General features: G+C 34.3%; 1 protein-coding gene across 4 annotated transcripts in view; it reads left to right on the top strand.

The window, feature by feature from the left end:
- ACAP2 (ArfGAP with coiled-coil, ankyrin repeat and PH domains 2) overlaps positions 1-23699 on the top strand; it is a 154414-nt gene that overhangs the window by 102066 nt on the left and 28649 nt on the right. For all 4 annotated transcript variants that reach the window (XR_002823606.1, XM_004373574.3, XM_023728729.1 and 1 more), the window contains 6 exons: positions 2236-2348; positions 10223-10274; positions 12656-12756; positions 13361-13466; positions 20648-20856; positions 21199-21268. Coding sequence is in view for 3 of the 4 variants with exons in the window: in XM_004373574.3 (XP_004373631.1) it covers positions 2236-2348; positions 10223-10274; positions 12656-12756; positions 13361-13466; positions 20648-20856; positions 21199-21268 (651 nt within the window). In the remaining variant the exon portion in view is untranslated. The remainder of the gene's footprint in view (positions 1-2235; positions 2349-10222; positions 10275-12655; positions 12757-13360; positions 13467-20647; positions 20857-21198; positions 21269-23699) is intronic.

Below are 23699 nucleotides of genomic sequence, written 5' to 3'. Positions count from 1 at the left end.
GTGCTCTGCTGACCTCTTAGGCTTCCATTTCCACTAAATCTTTTGCTTTTGAGTATTCCTTCCTAAGATCCCTGGTGGCACACTGGTTAAGTGTTTGGCTGCTAACCAAAAGGTCAGCAGTTCGAATCCACCAGCCACTCCTGGGAAATCCTATGGGGCAGTTCTGCTATGTCCTGCAGGGTTGCTATGAGTCCGAATCGACTCGATGGCAAAAGGTTTAGTTTTTATTTATTCCTTCCTAATTTGTCAGCTCATGAATTCATTTAAAGAGATTTCATTACTATGTAATTTATCCAACATTATTAGTTGCTTTCGTTATAAAATCACATAATCTGTCACTATTTCTAAGTATTATAAAATATTAATATTAATTAAATCGAAGACAGTTCATCTCAAGAAGTATATCTGAAAATGAGAAAATACTTGTAATGAACTGCACTTTCAAGGAAGTCTTAATTTTGTGTTTCAATAGGCATCAAGGTTATTAAAAACGGCTGATACTACAAATGAACCCTATATGATGTTGCCAAACTCAAGTTATATCTACTGGTGACTTAATCCTGTCTGCGTAATTAAATGCATTGTAACTTCAAATAAATTTTAAATGAAGGAGTTAAAAGTTTTCCTGATTTTTTTTTCCTCAGAGAAAAAATAAGAAATGTAGCTATTCGTTTACAGATTCTACTTTATTTGATTATATTGAATTAACATGAGGTTTTTATGGTTAAATTTTGAAAGATGTCAGGGGAGTTTTTTTAAATTCTGAATTCAGACTATTTCTTCTTCCATCTTAGCAGATTCTTAGATTCAGAGGCGACTCTTAACTCCACCTCTCCTCTAGTACAAGACACTCACATCCGGACATTCTCAGCAGGTGGCCAGCCAACCTCTGCCAAAATGTTTCTCGTGACAGGATGTTCACTGTTCTCTATAGGATAGCATTCTAATTTTAATCATTGTTCCAGAAGTAATTTTGAAAGTTCTCAGACTGATTTTTAGGGTTTTTTTATTTGGGGGTAGCACCAATCTTGCAATTTTGTTCAAATTACTTTGGAATTAAATCAGGAAATAATTTAAATATAGGATTTCTGATTTCCAAACTTCATGAATCTTTGGAGGAAAATTGAAAGTTTGAATTGCACACATGTGATTAGACAGTAGAGGAAGACTATGAGTGAGTATGAGTCCTCATAAACACATGATCTCAACATGCTCACCTCAAACCGTGGACTAGGGTTCTCCCTTGTAAAACTACATTTTGTATTAGGGGAAAAACACTGTGGAGCCCTTATCTTATTTATGAACTCTGTTCCCTTCCAGGCAGTGGAGTTATTAGTCCTACCAGATTAAAAAATTATTATGATGGTAATAAATTTAGAAAATAGTGGTTGATTTGAATAATACCAATTAAATATACCTATATGCCCTTTTGGAGCCCTGGTGGCATAGTGGTTAAGAGCTCGGCTGCTAACCAAAAGGATGGCAGTTTGAATCTACCAGTCGCTCCTTGAAAACCCTATGGGATGGTTCTACTCTCTCCTGTAGGGTCACTGTGAGTCAGAATCAACTTGATGGCAGTGGGTTTGGTTCTGGCTTTATATGCCCTTTTGGGAGTCCCTGGGTGGTACAGATGGTTAATGCACTTGGCTGCTAACAAAAGGGTTGGCAGTTTGTGTTCACCCAGAGGCACCTCAGAAGAAAGTCCTGGTGATCCACTTTCAAAAAATCAACCATTGAAAACCCTCTGGAACACAGGTTCTACTCTTACACACATGGGGTCTTCTTGAGTCAGAATTGACTCGATAGCAGCTTTTGTTTTTTAATGCCCTTTTAAAAATTAACACACACATCACCATAAAATGAAAACATCTGTAAACATACCATGCTTTATAATATTTAGTTGTTCCGTTTGTCTGTCTGTTTGTGTATTACTTTGTGGTTTTAATCAGAGTGTGTACACAATTTTTATCGTTTTCTTTTTCATAGTGTATTCTATATAATCTTTTATTTTACATCATCATCACCATGATTGCTTAATAGTCCATTGAATTTAAAATATTTTAATATGTTGAAGAATTCTTTGTTATTGAACATGTAGGTCTCTCCCCTTTCTTGTGAATAATGTTGTGGTAGCTGTCTTAATGCAAAGCTTTTCTTCCTTTTGAACTATTTCCCTAGGATACGTTTGTTGGAGAGTCAAATCAGATGAACATTTTTGTGTGTTACTTTGTCTAGGATTTCTCCAGTGATGATTCTAAGTTAGAATATAATGTAGATGCTGCCAATGGCATTGTTATGGAAGGATATCTATTCAAACGAGCCAGCAATGCCTTCAAGACTTGGAACAGGTAATTTATTTTAAATACTATTCTTGAGCTTTCCATGTTCACGGTTTTCTGACTTTCCCTGTGATTTGGCAACTCTTTTCTTTGTAATTTCCTAAATTCTCAGTTGATAGTACTTCCAGGAACCTAGTCCACTGAAGATGCGGTCTAGGAAAGAGAGCCCTTAGAGAGGGTGAAAGATGACAACGCTAATTCTGAATTCTAAAATTTGAGCAAGGTTTAAATGAGAAAGCCAGTAAGAATTTTTATAAGGCTTGGTCATATATGACTAAGTCATTACAATAAATAAATTTATGTGATGTACTTCCCATATTTGTTATAAAATAGATTTGATTGCACGTTACATATTGAATATAATGGATAAATAGGACAAGTGAGCTTTTTTTCTTTCTTTTGGTTTCTCCCCTATCTGATATTTAAGTGTTCTTTTACTTGCTGTATGTGTCTTTAAGCTAGGTGATCCTGATCTTTTCAACTTTGCAATAACTTCAATTAATCAGAATATTTAGGAAATGGGAACTTTTTAGTATGTGAAGTGCATGGCTGCTAGGTACTTACTTATTCTAAGCTTGATGGCAACCAAAAACTTTGCATTCTTTTTACTAAGATGATTTTTTAAAAATATATAAATCCAGTAAATGTTTATTGAATGAATGCATAAAATGTTTTATTGTATTTTCCTATGTATTAAACATAACAAAGTGAAGCAATTTCAGACATTAAGGCATCAAAAAGAAGATTGGGTTATCTCAGAATCATCCTTCTGAATATCAGTGATTAATCTTTTATTCAGGGATACCTCTCTTTTTTTAAAAAAAAAAACGGTTGTAATAATTGAGTATATTATTTGAGTTCTGATTAATTGATTTAATATTATATATTGGTTGAAATGTTTGTATTTCATTTATTACTTAAGCAGGATATGAATTCACAAAATGATAGAGAAGCTTTTACTTTAAAAAATGGATATTAGCAAAATAAATAGAATTTTCTTGGTGAGTTTAATTTAGTATACATTCTTGTTAATTTAAATGGAAATGTTCATGCTTTATTGAAATGGTTTCCTAGTGCATTTATTTTAATTTCTTGGTCATAACAAAAAAAAATTCACTGACATTTGTAAATGCCAGTAATTATTGATCATTTTCCTAGCATTCGATATTTTAGTGGTATATGATTTCTTATATTTGAAATGATTTTTCACTACCCTAGAGTGGATATGGAAACCCTGGTGGTGTAGTGGTTAAGAGCTATGGCTGCTAACCAAAACGCTGGCAGTTCTAATCCACCAGGTGCTCCTGGGAAACCTTGTGGGGCAGTTCTACTCTGTCCTATAGGATCGCTAAGAGTTGGAATTGACTCGATGGCAACGGGTTTGGTTTTTTGTTTTTTCAAGAGTGGATATAAACAAGAAAGAATAATGATTATATTTTATATCAAGCTTTTTTGAGTTATGTAAAACTTTTTTTATATATCATGTGACTGCTAGGAGGACCTACTAATATGGTCTGGTTGGTAAAATAGTTAGACATTGTTTTTATGTGAAAATGAAAAATTAAGACAGTAATCTTTTAAGCCTCCCTTGGCAGATTTCCCTAGCCAGAGTAGGAAAGTAAAAGAAAAGAGAGTATGATTGAAAAAAAAGATGTGATTGGTGAATCTTTATAATAAAGATTACCCAACCTGTATGTCAAGACATAATCTTAGAATTGAATTTTAACCTTCAGATTTCAAAGCAACATACTTAAAGCTTAAAACAGTGAGAATACAATAAATCCGTAGAAACTATACCATTGTGTCAAGAAGAAATGAAATGAGCTTCCATGGACAACTCCAGTGAGAAATGATTTCAGATATGAAAATGAAGCACAGTGAGTGTTAGTGGAAAATTGTATGTCATTTAGGGCAATAGAGGAAAATTAATTCTGATTTAAGTATACACCTATTTTTATTATTTTATGAATTCTATTAATTAGCTTAGATATTAATATGCAACTAAAGTGAAGCCCTGGCAGCGCAGTGGTTAAGCACTCAGGCTGCTAACCAAAAGATCAGCAGTTCGAATCCACCAGCCTCTCCTTGGAAACGCTATGGGGCAGTTCTGCCCTGTCCTATAGGGCCCCTATGAGCCGAGATTGACTCGACAGCAACGGGTTTGGGCTTTTGTGGTGTAAAGTCAAGTAAGGAATAACTCAAGTTCTCAATGTGTAGACATGTTACTGTTTGCAAAGTGAAAAAGATACGAGACTGCTTTTCAAAGGTGATGCCATCTATACGTAGTGGGATGGCAGTTACTGATTAGAATCATAGATGATTAAAATAAGAAAAGACCTCAACACCATTCTAGTTCAACACCCTGATTTTCATAAAGAAGTGGAAGTGCAGAGAGATTACATTGTTCATTTGGGGGTCACAGCTGGTTTATGACAATATTGGGGCACAAACCCTGGAACTCCCAAGCTTTACTCGTGTCCTTCTGACATTTTTAAAACGGTGACCTTTTTAAAACTGTTCCAAATAATTTGTATTTTGATTAAACATTCTGCAACTTCACTATTAAAAAAAACCTTCATTTGCATTATTAGAAAAAAAAGGATAGCGAATAAATTTCATTTTCATATACCTTTAAAGAACGTTCTGATTATAATACCTAGTGAAAAGCAGACTTGTAAAAATATAGCATATAAATGTTATATGAAACTTACTTCAAAAAACAAAAGTCAAAACCTTGCGACATAAGTTTAAAAAATGTCTAGGTTTCAGTGTAGGAACTATGGGGTCACCATGAGTTGGAATCAACTCGATGGCAACTGGTGTTTTAAGGAACTATAAAAGGGAGTCGCTACGAGTCGGAGTCGACCTGACGGCAACGGGTTTTTTTTTAATGAAAGGGAGAAGAAAGAGAAGAGTAATGCATAAAATATTATTTAGAATTTTCCTCTGCTTTTCAATTCTTAAAATGTGTAATGTATGTAAATTTCTTATATGAGGTTTATAAAAAACCCAATTTCAGGAAACGCTTGTAAATCATTTCTCTTTACCCATGTATGAATTTTGAGTCTGCCCTACCTCTCTAATTAGTTCTCTATCCAGCTTGATTTAATATATATATTCTGCTGGCCTCTGGGTGAAAGACTGTGTATTTGTCATGGTATTTGTGTCTTAACTTTAAAAATTCAGAAATCCAGCTACCCAAACATAGAGATTATTCTGTCCAATGATTTTTTTTTTTTTTTAGATTGTTTATGGATTCGTTTTAGGGAACGTTTTGTTGTTGTTGTTGTAGACACTGTAAGGCACCATTTGCTTTAGCTATAGTTTTATGGAATTAATGCCATATAATATTTTCAAAGTCACCTTTTTAAAAATACCTCCTTCCTCAGGGAAATGTGAATGTGACTAGGAATTGCCAGAAAGTTTTAAAACCTGACCCCCATACTTCATAAATTATGAGTATATTTTGAAAGCATCATTCTTTAATATGAATTTCAACCAAATATATCATATTTAATGTGATGTGATTAGAATACTGTAAGGAGTGAAACGTTTTTTCTCTTATGTGGGTTTTGAGCTTGTTTCTAATTGGTTTCAGGTTTCTAGTTTGTGGTGTCTCTTAAGAGTTTATATGTATATAATATATTTTTCTGCAGACACATGAGGTCTGTCAAAATAATCTTTCCTTGTTGGGTCATCTTCTTGCTGTGACAGCTTCACTTCACTCAAACAAGTGCTAAATGATTACTGGAACCTGTATTTTGGTTTTGCTTTTCATAATAATTTCAGAAAAGGTGAAAAATCAAGGAAAAAACAAGGGAGTATTAACGTAATTTATTTGGTGATAAGCTGGTAAAACTAGTAAAGAAGCTGACTAATTACCTAGTCTCTGTTGAATGAGAAACTATAGCTAAAAACAGAAAATTTATTACAAGTATTTTTTTAAAGCAAGGTAGTTCTAAATGCTGCTTTTCATTTTAAAAGAAGTGTATACATAGATTAAAGATGAACCATATTTATGTGTGGCTTTAGGGTTTCTCTGCTATCATTTGGCAAAAAAGGTGGGGGTGATAGGCTTATGTGGCCAATAATATTTCGTGATTTTTGAAATTCTTGATTAGTGATCCCACTTTCCTTGTAAAAAGTTTATTTGTCTCAGAAGTTTATATAGATATATGTATAGTGATTATTTCCCTTAATTTTTTAGGAGCAGCTTATTAAGATGAGGAGAGGTACTATCTATGTTGTATAGCCATGACCATAGAGGCAGAAAATACTAGTAGAGGTATGCCCAAGTGTGCTGAGTCCTACCGTAATGTTCCACGGCAGAATTCTTGAAGAAGATTTGTGAATATTTTTGAAAAATTAGTGTTTCAGATTCCTAAGAGTTGAAATTAATTGTATAAATGCATATACGTATAATATGTAAATAAAATTCAACAGATAGTTTTGACTATTTTGTTAGGTTATGAGCTTAAGCTTGTTCCTTTTAATTCTTGCTTTATTTTTATATCATGCTAGTCCTTTGCTTATTTTGCACATTTGCGTTTTCATTCTTTTACCACCTTTCCCTTATGTTTTAATCCTGCCCCATTTTTTCACATGACAGGAAAAAGCCCGATCATATCAGGTACCAAATGGCTTCCTTCCCTTCACTCCCCACCCTACTCCAATTTTTCTTTGGCACGAGAAAGCTCATAATTAATCTGCATTTCAGTTGGATTACTTGCAATGGATATAAAGTCTCTTTAGGTTTTAAATTGGGAAGAAAATGTAAATATTTTATTTGAGGAATGTCATTATACTTTTTAATTGCCCATCTCCTCGGTTTGTTTAAATCTAGAAAAGAACATATGATGTGTTCATAGTTACCCCAAGAAGATATAGATTGAGTGATATGAATGCTTTTATATCTTCTTAAAAGGAAATAAGTTAGGAAACTTAAAAAATATTTTAAATAATAACTAGCCTCTTTGGTAATAAACATATTAGTTATCTTGAAAAGAAACATCATTTCCTAGATTTTTTTATTTTATTTTACCATTTTTACTTTTTTTCCCTTGTGAAAAAATGAATTGAATTTTAAAGGAACATACGGTTTTAGGCTTTTAGTTTTGTTAAATATTAACCTATTTAGCACCACTATGAGTCTGTGCACAAAACCCTCATCTGTATAGCTTGTGATAAATCTTATACAGATTTAGAATTTTGACTTACACCTTGATTCTTTAACTGCAGCTCTGGGACTAGTAATCAAACTGGGTAAAAGATAATTTTTTAATACATGTTTATATAAATATTTCCTCCCCACCGCCCATATTTTGTCATCTGGACACTCTCATTGGTATGTAAAAATCAGTTTCTTTTTTTTAAATAATAAGTAAAGTTTACCCAACTTTAGCCTAAAATCTTCATTATATCGAGTTATTCCAATTTGAGATAGATACAAAGTGTTCCTTATTGAAGCAAGAAATCTTCCTTTTTAGGAAACTGTCTTTTATTTTGGCTTTGTGGTCAGCTTAGGAATCTTGTAGGATATGGTATGGTTGTCATCACGATGCTTTGCAAAGTTTGTCTCCTTGGATCGAATTACTTTTTCTGGTACCTTCAAATTCCAGGTACTGAATGCTTAAAATACTTAGTATTTTTTTTCTCTTTTCTGTAGACCATGAACTGTTTATAAGTCTCATTTTTCTTTTTATTAGAACTGTTAATACCTAGCATTGTTTTTTAAGAACAATTAAGATTATATTCCATTTTACTTACTTACTTGATTAAAGTCTCAGTCATGGTTAAATGAATGCAGTTAGCTCTTCTTTTTTTTTTTTAATTGCAGTAGAGGGGAGATAGTGTCATAAGACATACAGATTGTACTTCAAAATTCTTTTCTATCTAGGATACATTATATGAATTTTTTCTCTTAGGAGACGTTGTCAAATAAAGATAAATTTATATTGAAATTAATTTGTCTTTCCTGAGTATGGCACCCTGGTGGCACAGTGGTTAAGAGCTCAGCTGCTAACCAAGAGGTTGGCAGTTTAAATCTACCAGCCGCTACTTGAAAACCCTATGGGGCAGTTCTACTCTGCCCTGTAGGGTCACTATGAGTCGGAATCGACTTGACAGCAACCGGTTATGGGTTTTCCTGAGTGTAAAAAACTGATGATGTGAGAAAGTCTTCCAGAAGCAGATGGATGGCAGGAGAACTGTGCTTCAGAAATACAGGTGATCTGCAAAGTTAATAATTAGAGGGAATGGTCTTTGACAAAGAACATATGTTCCTATCTAGTGTTTTGTCGTTTCTTTTAGAGGATATTATTCTAAGATGCAGCAGGTCAAAAGAAATTCCTTTTTTGAAGACCTCAGACGCATGAAAAGTTTACATGATTACGTAGATGTTTTTCCACTGTGCAATAGATGATTTGAAAATTTTCATCAAATTATTATTATAATTTGATAAAACAGATGAATTTTTATGAATGTATTTCACCCTAGTTTAGACGATTGTAAAAAAAAACCACTTTAATCATTATCAGAGATTTTTTCCATTGCATGTCATCCCATGTGGCAGGGCTGCACCATTTTGTTTGTTTGTAGGTATATCCTTTAACGTTTCTAACCAACCATGTGTCCCAAAGCAAAAACACCCAGAAGTTCTTCCTTTTCTAGCTTGCCTCTTGATGATTTGCATTTAGAGGCAGTCCACCTGGTTTTGTCCAGATGCTTATTTAACAAATCTTTATTTTGATGGCAAAGGTAGTACTTTTTTAAGTGACAACAAAGCCTAATAGTCTGTCTAGAAAATGATTTAAAAATGAAAAAGCATCTTGTAATTATTTTCTCAGCTTTGGAGAATTAACTTAATTTTTTAAAATAGAAATTCTGTGAGAGTCTAAATATGTATTTCTAGTGCTTTGTATTAGTATCAATGAAAAGGTAGAATCTCTATCTGCTAATAGATTAATAACTAATGTTTACAATAGAAATCATCTCACTTGAAACTAATTTTAAAATAATGACTCAGTTATTGTTTTACCTTTCATGCTCGATGAGAATTTTCGCTTTTATGAATGGCTTTTGGCTGTGAATTTTTTTTTTTTTTTGTAAGTCTTTAGGTCCTTTCACTGTTTTTTAAACAAATTAGAATTAGTAAATATGCCATCCACAGCTTAGCTTTTTCTTCTAAAGAAGATTGTAAGTAAATTGTTTGTCTAATAATTTTATAATAATGAACACAACAGTATAAATAGTTTGATGAACTGTCTGTAGTAATAACTTTGATTATTCTGCTTGTAAGTATTTTATATGAAAGTAAGGCCAAGTTAATTGGTGATTATCTCCTCTTTGATTTCTGTTCTAAAATGATAATTTAGTTTCCGTTTTGCTTAACAAATATGTATTTGATGATTTATCTGAAGAAAGGTTGAAACTAATACACCACTTATTTCATGTTTTACTGTATATAAATGGATATTTTTATTCATGATATCAAGTGATTTCTCCTTTATAATAAAAGCAATTATTTTTGCGGAAAGATTTCAATTATTTTCAAGGAACTGCAAAATGCTATAGATTTTTTACTTTAAAACAGTTATTACTTGGTGATAGCCTAAAGGGTAACAGCTTTTGTTAGGATATAAATTTATGCCATAAAACAAATTAAAATATAGTAATTTTATTTTCCTAATCTGGTTTAAAATGCTTGTTCTTTACTTTCACTAGATCTCTTATATTGACATCAATTTATATAAAGCAAAACAAAACAACACACTTGTCAAAACAATTAACCACAGACTGATTTCTAGTACTTTCCCAGATATTTCACTTTTAGCAACAACTGAAATTATGTTTATGAAAACTTAATCTGTTTTATATTTATTTAGACGCTGGTTTTCAATACAGAACAATCAGTTGGTTTATCAGAAAAAGTTCAAGGTAGGTGTTTCGTTAAGTAATTAAGTGAAAACCCTTGTGAGTCCCAAATTTCATTTCTTTACCAGTTTGCCTTGAAAAGCATGAGTTCATAAATACTCTTCTCTGCAAAAGTACTGTTTATTAGGCTTATGTTTGTCCATGAGTAAGTGGACTCTAGAGTGAAAAGTAAGGAGCCCTGGTGGCACAGTGGTTACGTGCTTGGCTGCTAACTGAAAGGCTGATAGTTCGAATCCACCAGCAGCTCTGTGGGAGAAAAGACCTGGCGATCTGCTTCCGTAAAGATTACAGCCTAGGAAACCCTATAGGGCAGTTCTGCTCTGTTGTATAGAGTCATTGTGAGTCAGAATTGACTCAACAACAGCAACAGAGTGAAAAGTATCAACATTTGATCCTTAAAAACAGTGATTTTGAATTATGAATTCCTAGCTTTTAATGGATTTTCCTGTGTCTTACAATTATTACTTCCATTTCTTTATATGTTTCTCTGTCTAGCTATGTGGCAGGAATGACATTTCATAGTATTATTTGAGGCTCAAGGGGTGTAAGCCTTTTAAGAGTATCATGTTAAGATCAAAGTTGATAATATGGTATCTTAGTCATCTAGTGCTGCTATAACAGAAATACCACAAGTGGATGGCTTTAACAAATTGAAATTTATTTCTTCACAGTAAAGTAGGCTAAAAGTCCAAATTCAGGGCGTCAGCTCCAGGGAAAGGCTTTCTCTGTCTGTTGGCCTTCTCATCATTGTTCCCCTGGACTAGGAGCTTCTCTGCACAGGGACCCTGGGTCCAAAGGACACACTGCTCCTGGCACTGCTTTCTTGGTGGCATGAGGTCCCCCTATCTCTCTGCTCTCTTGTTTTATTTCTCAAGAGATTGCCTCAGGACACAATCCAATCTTGTAGATTGAGTCCTGCCTTACTAACACAACTGCCACCCATCCTCCCTCATTAACATCATAGAGGCAGTATTTACAACATATAGGAAAATCACAGAATACCGGGAATCATGGCCCAGCCAAATTGATACACACATTTTTTGGGGGACATAATTCAATCCATGACATGTGGGAAGGTTAAAAATGACATTAAAATGTAAGCTGTAAGTAATTTAAATAGAAACTTCTAAATTTGTTAATATTGTTTTTATATATTTTGTTTCTCCCAACCTTATTTTAAGGGTGCATTAGTTTCTTAGTACTGCTGTAACAAAAATACCACAAGTGGATGGTTTTAAAGAACAGAAATATATTATTTCACAGTTTAGGAAGCTGGAAGTCCGAATTCAGGGCACTGGCTCTAGGGGAAGCCACCCTCTTTGGGGGAAGATCTCTTTCAGTTTCTGTAGACCCAGCATTCCTCTATTCCTTGGTAATCTCCACATGGCATGTCTCTTCCTCTTGTTTGTGCTCATTTGCTTCTGTGCCTAAACTTCCCTTTTATATCTCAAAAGTGATTGGTTTAAGATGCACCCTACACTGATGGGGACTCATTAACATAGCAAAGAAAACCCTATTCCCAAATGGGGTAACAGCCACAGGTATAGAGGTTGGGATTTGCAACACATATTTTGGGGGGACACAATTCAATCCATAACAAAGGGTAAGAAATTTTTATTTATCAGAAAGGCACCTGATATGCAAGTGTTAAAAGTAATTAGGAAAAAAATTAGTTAATTGATGACTTGATTTTCACCTAGTTAGCCTTTTTGAATGATATATTTGGCTGTAAATTTCAAATATTCACTTTACTTGTGAGATGACACAATATGAAATTTTACTTCCTAGGTTCTGTGGTAGCAGCTTTCTTCCTCTTGAGTCCCTTTATGTAACTAATTATTTCATGGTTTTTTCTACTCTGATAAACTTGGTTTTGAGTTTATATTTTTATTAAGTAGTAAAAAATGATAAAAGGGTTCTCATTTTCTTAAGTATTTTAAGGAGGGTATATAGTCTTATTTTTCTCTGAGTCATTTAAAATTTGATTTGTTAAAGGCTTCTTTTTTGGAAGAAAGTAGTTTTTATTATGTGTTAGTGGGGATTGGAAGTAATGGATAGGAAAAAAAATGGAAGGATATTAACAGGAAACTAATGTTTATTGGGCACATGCTAAGTACCAAGTGTTGGGCTAAGCTCTTAACATGAAATATTTAATCTAATCCTTATACAACAATTTTATGAGGCAAATACAGTTACTTACAGGATAGAATTACCTTTATTAGTTATGTCTATGGTTGATGACCTTTATCTATAATCAAAAATAAAATATAAACATTTAAAAGTAGACCATTTCTTCCAAGTAATGTTTTTAAGGGTGTTATTATTGGTAGTAGTTATTTAAATCCTAAGTGGGTAAATATGGAAATTTTGTTTTCTTATTGTAGGATAACCCCACTGTGGTAGTTGAAGATCTCAGGCTCTGCACAGTGAAACATTGTGAAGACATAGAACGAAGATTTTGCTTTGAGGTGGTCTCTCCAACAAAGTGAGTCGTTTTAAAGAATGTGAGAGTTGCTTTTATGTTTCTGTAGATTATCTTGAAGAACTTTCCAGAGTAGAGAAAGTTGGGCCTCTGACTTATGATTATCAGAACTAAAGAAGATAAAAGTGTTTTTAAAATAAATTTAAATAGTTAATTATTAAAGATATTACAGTCATATACTTATGTAACTTCTACCTATATACCATATTCTTTAAAATTCCATAGAGATTATTGATATGCCCATATGAAAACTTTTTTAGCTGTCATAATGATGAACTGAAATCATATGTCAGTTTCCTATTTCATACTTTAAAAAGCTACCCAATAGAAAAAATTAGGATTATGTTTATCTGGTAAATGTAAGGATTTATTTTTAATTTAAAGTGCAGGAATGGACAATCTGTTTTCGTTAGGTAATTTGTTTTACTGGTACCTTAATTTCTTCATGAGCATATTTTGTCCTAAAGATAAATGAAATAAACCTTCTTTCAATAGAAATTATTTTTTTTGTTAGAAAAGTATTAAATAAAGTAGACAGAAATTTAACGCTTAATTTTTTTATTGGTTATTTTAGTGTCTGAGAGAACAATATGTTATTTTGTTTTAGAAGTTGTATGCTCCAGGCAGATTCTGAAAAACTGCGTCAGGCATGGATTAAGGCTGTTCAGACCAGTATTGCCACTGCTTATAGAGATAAGAGTGATGAATCAGAGGTGAGTAAACAGTACTGCAATACCAAATAATATGTTGCCAGTATTAGTTTTTAAAATCTATGTTCAATTTCTCTTGATTTTTACCTGTAATTTTAATGTTTATTTTAATATTTGAATATATGTTCCAGAATTGGTATAAGGCATTCCAATGTTAGTGTTTTCCCCAAAAATATTTTATATTTTAGTTAATAATGAAATAATGAATGTTAATGATGTGAAATAATGACTGTGAAAGGTATTTAAAATTAAAGCTGAGTCGAAAGCAAAAAAGGAAAGAGCAGCATTGCTTCTTAGCTGAAGGATCCTTGGAGAAGATAAACTTGATATGGAGTCTTTGGGTCATAGTCTGGCTTCAGGTTCCTAAAGAGCTTACAAACTCTTTTGGGCAAGATCATGAGTAAGTCTTGATAATGGAACTCACCACTACTGAGGTATCTGACATGACTGTGGCATGGGCCTAGTGATAGACAGCTGTGAGGCATATGGTTGGCAGAGTGGGTTGCTCTATATATTGTATCCTGAAGCCTATCTTGGCCAACTTTCAGCTCCCAGCGGTAGATCAAATCAGAATCGTTCCCAGTAGGAGACAAGAGTACTCAGCTAATCCAAGCAGCAAGGCATAGAGAAGAGCATAGGAATTTCGTCAGTGGCCAGGTTCACCTGGACATTGTTGGGTACATATTGGGAACATTGGCAAAGGGTATCTTGTGAAGATAACCCTTAATATGTCGGTCTCTTGAATCACACTCCAATCTGGACCACTTTCCCTCTAAGCTTGCTCTACAGCTGTTAGTTTGGAATTTCCCTATGTAGTCATTCTGGTGATTCTCTTCTTCCTTGTACTCCATATCTTCCTCCTTCTTGATTTATCAAGAAGCAGTTGAGTACTTTTGCCAGTAGCTACCTGAAAATGAGAATTTTGTGAGTCTTTACGTGTCTGAAAATGTCTTTATTCTGGCCTCACATTTGTTTGATAGTTTGGCTGGGTATAGAATTTTTAGGTTGGAAATAATTATTCTTAATAAATTTAATAACTTGTTTTTCTAGTTGCCAGTTCTGATTGCTAATCTTTTGTAATTTCTTTTCAGAAGATCTCTTTTCTGGTTTCTGTTTTCTTTTTCTGGAATTTCTGAACTGTAATTATTTTTTTTTCTTTTTTACTCCACTTTCTGAGAGATATTCTGAGTTAATCTTCCATGTCTTCAATTGAGTTTTTTAGTTCTCCTAGCATATATAATTTTCAAGAGTTCCTTTTTGTTCTCTGAATGTTTATAAATATAAACCTGTTCTTTTTCTCATGGATGCAATATTAGAGCTACGGATCTTAACTTCAACTGCACAGTATGATAACACAGGGGGCATTAAAGAATCCTGATGGATAGGTCACACCCCAGAACCCCAGAACAAATGAATAGAGTTGGAACCCAGGCATCAATATTTTAAAAGCTTCCTGGGTGATGTCCATCTGCAGCCAAGACTGAGAACCACTGTGTTAGATGCTTTCCTTGGCTATCTAGCAATCTGCTTATGATTACAAATTAGAAACTAAAAACCTCCTTAGAAGCTCTGAGCAGTTAGTTAGGGCTTTATTGATTGTGAACTTCAATGAAGGCTGGACCATTTTTTGAGGACAAGCAGAGTCAGGCTCTTTGGAGTCTTTGGCTGGTATGATTCCCCGGAGAAGACTCTGATCTCTCACCTAGGCACAGGCTGAGAGCTAAATGCTGGCATTCAGTGCAACATTCATTATGTATACAACTTAATCCCCTGCCTTCCACTGTTCAGGTGACCCCCATCCAGAGACGTTTTGTTGTACTCATGAAAATAAACCTTCAGTCATGTGTTTATGTGTAGACAGCAGTCCCCAAATGACATGAAGTTGAGATCTAGCTGCTGCTTAATCATTCTTTCTGTTTTATCCCTACTTCAGGATTACTGGTATAACTCCTTGAGCCCATTGAGTATTGTAATATAAATTGGCTAACTCTTGGGTTTTCTTACATAGCCTTAGATACGGCTTACAGGTGGCCTTTCTGGGTCTGCTTAGTCAGTTACCATTCTCTCAGCCATTTTTCCAGCTTCCTAAATTTTGTTGCTCTTATTTTCTTTCTTGTTGTTCTCCTTATTCTTGTGGTGGGTAAATGCCTTTATTTTTCTCTTACTTTTTCAATTGTGGTAAAATATGTAACACAAAATTTACTATTTTAACCATTTTTGAGTGAACAATTCAGTGGCATTAAGTACATTCACAGTCTTGTATAATCATCACTAATATGTATTTACAGATATTTTTTGTCATCCCAAACAAACTCTATACCATTAAACAATAACTCCTCAGCCCCTGGTAACCTCTATTCTATTTTCTGCCTCTAAGAATTTGCCTATTCTAAATATATAAGTGGAATTATACAATATTTGTCCTTTTGCTCTTAGTGTATTATTTCACTTAGTGTAATGTCTTTAAGGTTCATCCATGTTGTAGCATGTATCAGAACTTCATTCCTTTTTATGGCTGAATAATATTCCATTTTATGTAAATACCACATTTGGTTTATCTATTTCTCTGTCGATGGATACTTAGATTATTTCCACTTTCAGCTATTGTAAATAATGCTGCTGTGAGCATTGGTGTACAAGTATCTGTTTGAGTCCTTCCTTTTAATTCTTTTGGGTATATACCTGAAAGTAGAATTGCTGGGTCATAAGGTAATTCTATTTTTAATCTTTTGAGGATCCACCAAAATGTTTTCCACGGTGACTGCATCATTTTCCCACTAGCAACACACGAGGGTTCCAATTTCTCCATATTTTTGCCAACATTTATTTTCTGTTTTTTTGTTTGTTTGTTTGATAGCCATTCTAGTAGGTGTGAAGTAGTATCTCATTGTGTGTGGTTTTTTTTTTTTCCACATTTCTCTGACTGCTTATTTCCAATGAAATGTTTTCACATTGGTTCATACAAAAACAAGATTTCATAGGTATATACTATAAAATAAGTGTGGCATTAACTTAGATAGCAAAGGAAATTTGAGCTCAGATTTCCTCCACTGCTGTGTGTCCCAGGATGACTTTGCTCTCCTATATTTTAATTTATTCAGGCTACTGTGAATCTTTCTTTCTTTGGCACAGTTGCATTGTAGTTTTGATTTACATTTCTCTAATGTCTAATGATATTGAGCATCTTTTCATGTGTTTATTGACCATTTGCATATCTTCTTTGGAGAAATATCTATTCAAGTCCTTTGCCTGTATTTTTTGGTAGTTGTTGAGTAGTAAAGATTCTTTATATATTCTGAGTATTAATCCCTTATCAAAGATATGACTTGCAGATATTTTCTAGCATTCTGTTGGTTGTCTTTTCACTCTCTTGATATTGTCCTATGATGCAGAAAGTTTTTAACTTTGACAAAGTCCAGTCTGTCTTTTTTTTTTAATTGCCTGTGCTTTTGGAGTCGTGGAGTCCTGGTGACGCAGTGGTTAAGCGTTTGGCTACTAAGCAAAAGGTCGGCAGTTCGAATCCATCAGCTGCTCCTTGGAAACCCAATTGGGCAGTTCTCCTCTGTCCTGTAGGGGCACTATGAGTCGGAATTGACTTGACGGCAACAGGTTTGGGGTTTTTTTTCTTCTGTGTGTGGTGTCATATCTAAGAATCCATTTCTACATTCAAGGTCCTAAAGTTTTCTCCTAAGAATTTTATAGTTTTAGCTCTTAGATTTAGGTCTTTGATCCATTTTGAGTTAATTTTTGTATATTGAATAAGATAAAGGTCCAACTTCATTTTTTTGGCATGTGGATACCGATTTTTTCCCATACCATTTACTGAAAAGGCTATCCTTTCCCCACTGAATAGTTTTAGCATCCTTATCGAAAATCAATTGACCATATGCATGAAGGTTTATTTCTGGGCTCTCTTTTCTATTCCATTGGTCTATATGTCTGTCCTTATGACAGTACCACACTGTTTTATAAGAATTTGAGGATGATTTTTTTTTTTTTTTAAAATATCTGTGAAAAATGTTGTTGGGATTTTGAATAGGGATTGCACTGAATCTGTGTATCACTTTGGGTAAGAGTGTTGTCTTAACAATATTAAGACTTCGACTCTATGAACATAGGATGTCTTTCCATTTATTTAGATCTTCTTTAATTTCTTTCAGCAGTGTTTTGTGGTTTTCAGTGTACAAGTCTTTCACCTCCTTGGTTAAATTTTTCCCTAAGTATTTTATTATTGTTGATGCTATTGTGAATGGAAATTGTCTTTATTTTTTAAATTAAAAAACATCCTAAGTAGATTACAGACGTCATGTCATTCCACATCTACATACTTTATTAACATTCTCATGCATAACCACATAACATTATCACTCCTAACAAAAGTACTAGTAATTTCTTACTCTATCACCCAGTCTATATTCAGGTGTTCCTAGTTGTCCTAAAAATGCAACCTGTTTGTGTAAGCTAGGATCTTATCTATGACCAAGCATTGCATCTGGTTGTTTTGTCTCTTAAGTTTCTCAATCTAGAACAATCCCTTTTTCATGACACTAACCTGGAGAAGAGATCAGGCTAGTTGTCCTAAAGAATTCCATTTACTAAGATTATCTCATAGGTGATATGTGTACTTCATGTTGCAACAGGAGACACACAATATTTGGTTATCCCACCATTACTGATGCTAAGATTAGGCTTCTGTGTGCAGCTTAATTGGACACAGTGACTGTATGACCCCTCCATTGTAAAGTTACATTTTCTCCCTTGTTCCAATCTATGTGGTGTCGTTTTGATACTGTAAGATCCCCTTCCCTATCGTCTATTCGTCTAATGATTTTAACCATTGAATCTGTAATTTCATTAGGAGTGAAAATAAAAATTTTCTAATTCTGGCATTCTTTCTAAATTTATTGACTTACATTCTTATGTAAAATATAGCTTATCCTCATCAACTGGGGCTATTTAGTTGCTGTAATAAAATGCTTAATTCTTTGTCTTTAAGTGTATATTTGGTCGGTTTATTAGCTCCCTTAAATGGGGACGAATTTCTTTTATTTATTTCTTTTATTGTTGTACTTTAAATGAAGTTTACATTTCAAGTTAGTCTCCCACACAAAATTTTTATACATACATTGTTATGTGACCCTAATTGCTCACCCCATTCTGCGACAGCACACTCCTCCTTTCCACCCCTGATTCCCCATAACCATTCAACCAGCTCCTAACCCTCTCTGCCTTCCCATCTCACCTCTGGACAGAAGCTGCCCCTTTGGTCTCTTGTATCTACTTGAGTTAAGAGGCACACTCCTCACGAGTATCACTTTATATCCCAAAGTCCAGTCCAATCCCTGTCTGAAGAGTTGGCCTCGGAAATTGTTTTAATTCTGGGCTGATAGAGAATCCAGGGGCCATGCTTTCTGAGGTTCCTTCGGTCTCAGTCAGACCATAAAGTCTGATCTTCTTACTAGACTTTGAGTTCTGCACCCCATCTTTCTCCTGCTCCAACAGGGACTGTCTGTTGTGTTCTCAAATGGGAACAAATTTCTAACTTTTTTGATATTGATATAGACTCAGATTTTTATAAATACGATGAGTCTCAGTCAACTGACGTAATTAATCTTTTTGATGTTCATATTATCTCAACTTTGTTCATTAAGAGCTCTGGGTAATGCCTTTAAAAAACAATTCTCTAGTTTTAGTGGGATTTTGAGAGGGAGCGAAGTTAGATGTGTGTCCAGGTCATTTTTATGAAGAAGCCTTGTGACATTTCTGATTGTGTTATGCAAAATCACGCACAATCCTGTGTTATGCAAAATCATGCACAAAAAATAACAGGAATTAAGGACACAGTGGTGGTTCAGTGGTAGAATTCTTGGCTTCCATGCAGAACACTCAGGTTCAATTCCTGGCCAGTGTACCTAATGTACAGCCACCACCCGTCTGTCAGTGGAGGCTTGCATGTTGCTATGATGCTGAACAGGTTTTAGTGGAGCTTCCAGACTAAGACAGACTAGGAAGAAAGGCCTGATGATCTACTTCCAAAAATCAGCCAATGGAAACCCTGTGGAGCATAACGACCCAGTCCACAACTGATCATGGAAATGGCATAGGACCAGGCAGCATTTCATTCTTTTGTGCACAGGGTCACTATGAGTTGAGAACCGATCTGATGTCAGCTAACTACTGTCACACTTACCTTGCTCAACCCCTTTTTCAGAAAGGGCAAGAAAAGGCCAGGTTATATTTCTAATGACTATATACTAACATGGAGCCCTAGTGGCGCAGTGGTTAAGTGATATGGCTGCAGTCCACAAGGTTGCCAGTTCAAATCTACCATCCGCTCCTTGGAAACCGTGTTGGGGAAGTTCAGCGCTGTCCTCTAGGGTCACTATGGGTCAGAATCAACTCGACAGCAACGGATTTGTTTTTTTTTGTTTTTTTTTTTTAAATCTGCTAAAATACTGGCTTGTTAAGGTTGAAATGTGTTTAAGCAATAAGACTTTTTATATGACACGTAGAACTGCATCTTTGTATTTGGTCATTATTGCTATGTACGCACAAGTGCTTTCTCTATATTCTTTATTATTGGTGAAGACTTTGCTTATGTACTTAAAAAATTGACTTTTTATTTACCAGCCATCTTTTGATTTTCTCCTAGCTTACCTAATAGCCCATGAGATTTTAGATATTGTGTCTTCTGTTGATTCATTCTTTAATTATAATTATGTAACTGATCTATTCTTTAATATTTAACTGTGCAAAACCATACCTTTTTCCAGTTACTCAAGTTCACTGCAGTAATTGAAGCAACTTGTTCACAGTTCGTTGAACACTTTGGCAAAAACTTGGTATAAAGAAATGATAATTTATTTTATTCTTGAGTCTCAATAGTCTCATGTCTACTTCCTTCTGTCTTCCACACTGAACATCAGCTAATGTTGTCCTTTCTGCATGCCCTCATACCTTGTCCATACCTCCATTGTATCCATTATTATACCTAATTTTACATGTTTGTATGTTTCTCCTCACTAGACAAAAAGCCTATTGATGGCAGAACCTTTATCGTAGACCCATACTAGGTCTTTAATAACTTATTGATTGGGACCTTCTGTTAGGAGCATGTAGCATGCAACATAGTATTAGAATCTTTTTTTTTTTTTCCCTAAACTAGTAATTCTTAATTCTTTTAGAAGCTGGATAAGAAATCATCTCCATCCACAGGAAGCCTAGACTCTGCAAGTGAATCAAAAGAAAAATTATTGAAAGGAGAAAGTGCACTGCAGCGAGTCCAGTGTATCCCTGGCAATGCCAGCTGTTGTGACTGTGGTCTGGCAGACCCACGGTGGGCCAGCATCAACCTGGGCATTACCCTGTGTATTGAGTGCTCCGGGATTCACCGGTGGGTAGTCCTGCCCAGGATGAGAGACTTCTTTTGGGCAAACACACATTATGAGTTGTGACCCCTTGGTTAGAGGGCCCTTTCCACTTCCCTTGTTGAACTGCCAATTTCTATCTTTGCACTTTCCATAAAGCGGATAAAGTTCTGGTTTGTGAAGTGCTTTTGAGGACGTTGGTACATCATTTATTATTAACCAGAAGATCTATCTATATTTATATCTGTGTTGAGGCCTATCTTAGAGATGATGTCACAGTGAAAGATAAAAAGAATTTGTGTAAATATGCAAATAGAGCAGAGACTTGATAGTTTCTCGTACTAATGCAGTCTTTTTTTTCCACCTAGGAGTCTTGGGGTTCATTTTTCAAAAGTACGATCTTTAACTTTAGATACCTGGGAACCTGAACTTTTAAAGGTAAATATTTGCATTTAAAAATTTTTATATTTTTACATTAAAAGTCTGAGGATTTTAGACTCTTGGTTTACAAATTTATGAATTTCTCATTTTAACAGTGAACTAACTTGTATTGGAGAGAACATTTGAGGCTATTTTGGCAAATCTGGTGTTTTTTAAATTGCAATGTGCATGTAGCATTCCTAATTGTAACTCAGTTCATCCTCTAAGGAACTCAAACTTTATACATTTTTTTGGTTTCTCAAAAAATATCCTAGCTTCTGTAACTCAATTTTAATCTTTTATATTATATAGATTCTTGTTAACACCATGTGATATATTGCCATAGAAAGCTCCATAATGGATTGGTGTAGCATGGAGGGACCATTGGTTTATTTTAACATAGGACCATTTGCAGACATATATTTGTCAGAGTAGAAGGGTCATCAAACCAAGACGTTCTTTTTTTCCTGTGTCTGAGGATTCGTATCAATGGAAATGTCATAAATAATTTTGGATAAAAATTTGGTTTTTGATAACATTTATAAAATTCCTAACAGTTAATAGTGTACTTCTTTTAATCTCACCGTTTTAGCTTACCATATTGCAGAAAATAGATTAGTTTGAGAATTGTAGTATACTCTGCATATATTTCTTCCTGAAAATTTGTTCTTAATGTGTTTGTATTTTTGTCTCAGTTCATAGATAAACTTACAAGCGTGTCAGTTATGTGAATTAAATTTGCTTTATGGAATTATGATGTAAACATCTAAATGAAAGTGATAAATTATCTTCTAATCTAGAACCTTCTTTAAATAGATTCTACAATATTACGAATGCAAAGGAGAAGGGAATAGAGGGGGTGAGGGGTGGAAATCTAATTTCCACATCAGCCTTGTAAAGATATAAATAATTCAGAGGGTTTAGATTAGAAAAATTGGTTGAGACACATTTGTCTGGTACCTTAAAAAATATAACTGAACCTTAAAAAAATCTCTTGAAATACTTACATGTAAATTATAAAGAAAATAATTTACTTCAGTTCTGAGTTGTTTAAAACTTACCTGTCTGGCCTTAGGTGCTTTCTTCTATTAAGTCACCAGACATTGTGGGTAATATGCAGCATTGTGCTCGTTGTAGTGGGGGGATAGGAAACCAGTAGAAGATGGATTCCATACCCTGAAGGAGCTTAAAGTCAAAACCAAAAACCAAACCCGCTGCCGTCGAGTCGATTCCGACTCATATCGACCCTAAAGCTAGGGGAAATTATGTAAATAGGAATAAAGAAGTTAGATAAGAGGTATAAGTGCCTAATATTTTAGTTTAAATTTAAATTAAGAGGTGTTAGTACAGAGGGTGCTTAGCAAAAGATGGAAGTAGTCTGGGTCAAACCTTGAAGGATTAAATTTCTAGAGGAAAGTGAAATTATCCTTCAGGTAGATAAGATGAGTTACACAGCCAGATGAGTAAAATTCAATTTCACAGGAAAAGTGGAAGTCAGAATGGCATTGTGGAGGGTCCAGAGTGCCACAGTGCTGGGTTTAGGTTTGATCTGATATTTCTTTATTCTGAAATTTTAGGGGAGAAAATAGGGAAATCTTTTTCTTTGGGCAGTTATGTATAGGAAAAGAGGAGTAATTGGAGGCAATTGAGGTGAGGTTTGCAAACCTTTCATTATTATTTTAATTAGAACAACACATTTATCAAAGAAAAGCTTTAAAATAACAGGTATTGCAAAAGGAAAAAACAAAAGCAAAAGACAGTAACCACATATGATCCTACCCCAGATATAACTGTTAATATTTTCCCAAATATTTTTACAGATTTTATTCTCTTCCTTTATTATTTATTTAAAATTTTTAAAAAATTATAAATTAATAATATGCATGACTAAAATTTTGGAAAATCAGTAAAAATTACCATAATCTTTTCTTCTTAATAGAATTTGTTTTGGGTGAAATTCACTCATATTTTTATAAGAATAGTTTATATATTTGTAATCATAGTATATGTGCGGCTTTATTTAGCATATAGTATAAAATATGTACCTAACTCTTGCTGTTTTTTCCAAATTCTTAACCAGCTTTCCCAGCAGCAATTATTGAACAGTCCTTTCCTTTCCCATCATTGCGTTATTTCTCTTTGCCCTACATTAAATTCTTGTAAACAGGGTTGATTTTTGTGTTATCATTTCTCATCCAGTGGTGGATCTTTTGTCCAATAGTACCAGTGCAGGGGTTTTTTTTTGTTTTGTTTTTGTTTTTATTAAGGCTGCTATATAATAATTGGAAACCCTGGTGGTGCAGTGGTTAAAAGCTATGGCTGCTAACCAAAAGGTCGGCGGTTCGAATCCACCAGGTACTCCTTGGAAACCCTATGGGGCAGTTCCACTCTGTCCTGTAGGGTCGCTGTGAGTTGGAATCAACTCGCCGGCAACGGGTTTGGGTTTTTT

Source organism: Trichechus manatus, unplaced genomic scaffold (genome assembly GCF_000243295.1).
Source record: "Trichechus manatus latirostris isolate Lorelei unplaced genomic scaffold, TriManLat1.0 scaffold00026, whole genome shotgun sequence".
NCBI lineage: Eukaryota > Metazoa > Chordata > Mammalia > Sirenia > Trichechidae > Trichechus > Trichechus manatus.
Note: the sequence above shows the minus strand (reverse complement) of the source record. Positions and strands in the feature narration are given on the sequence as shown.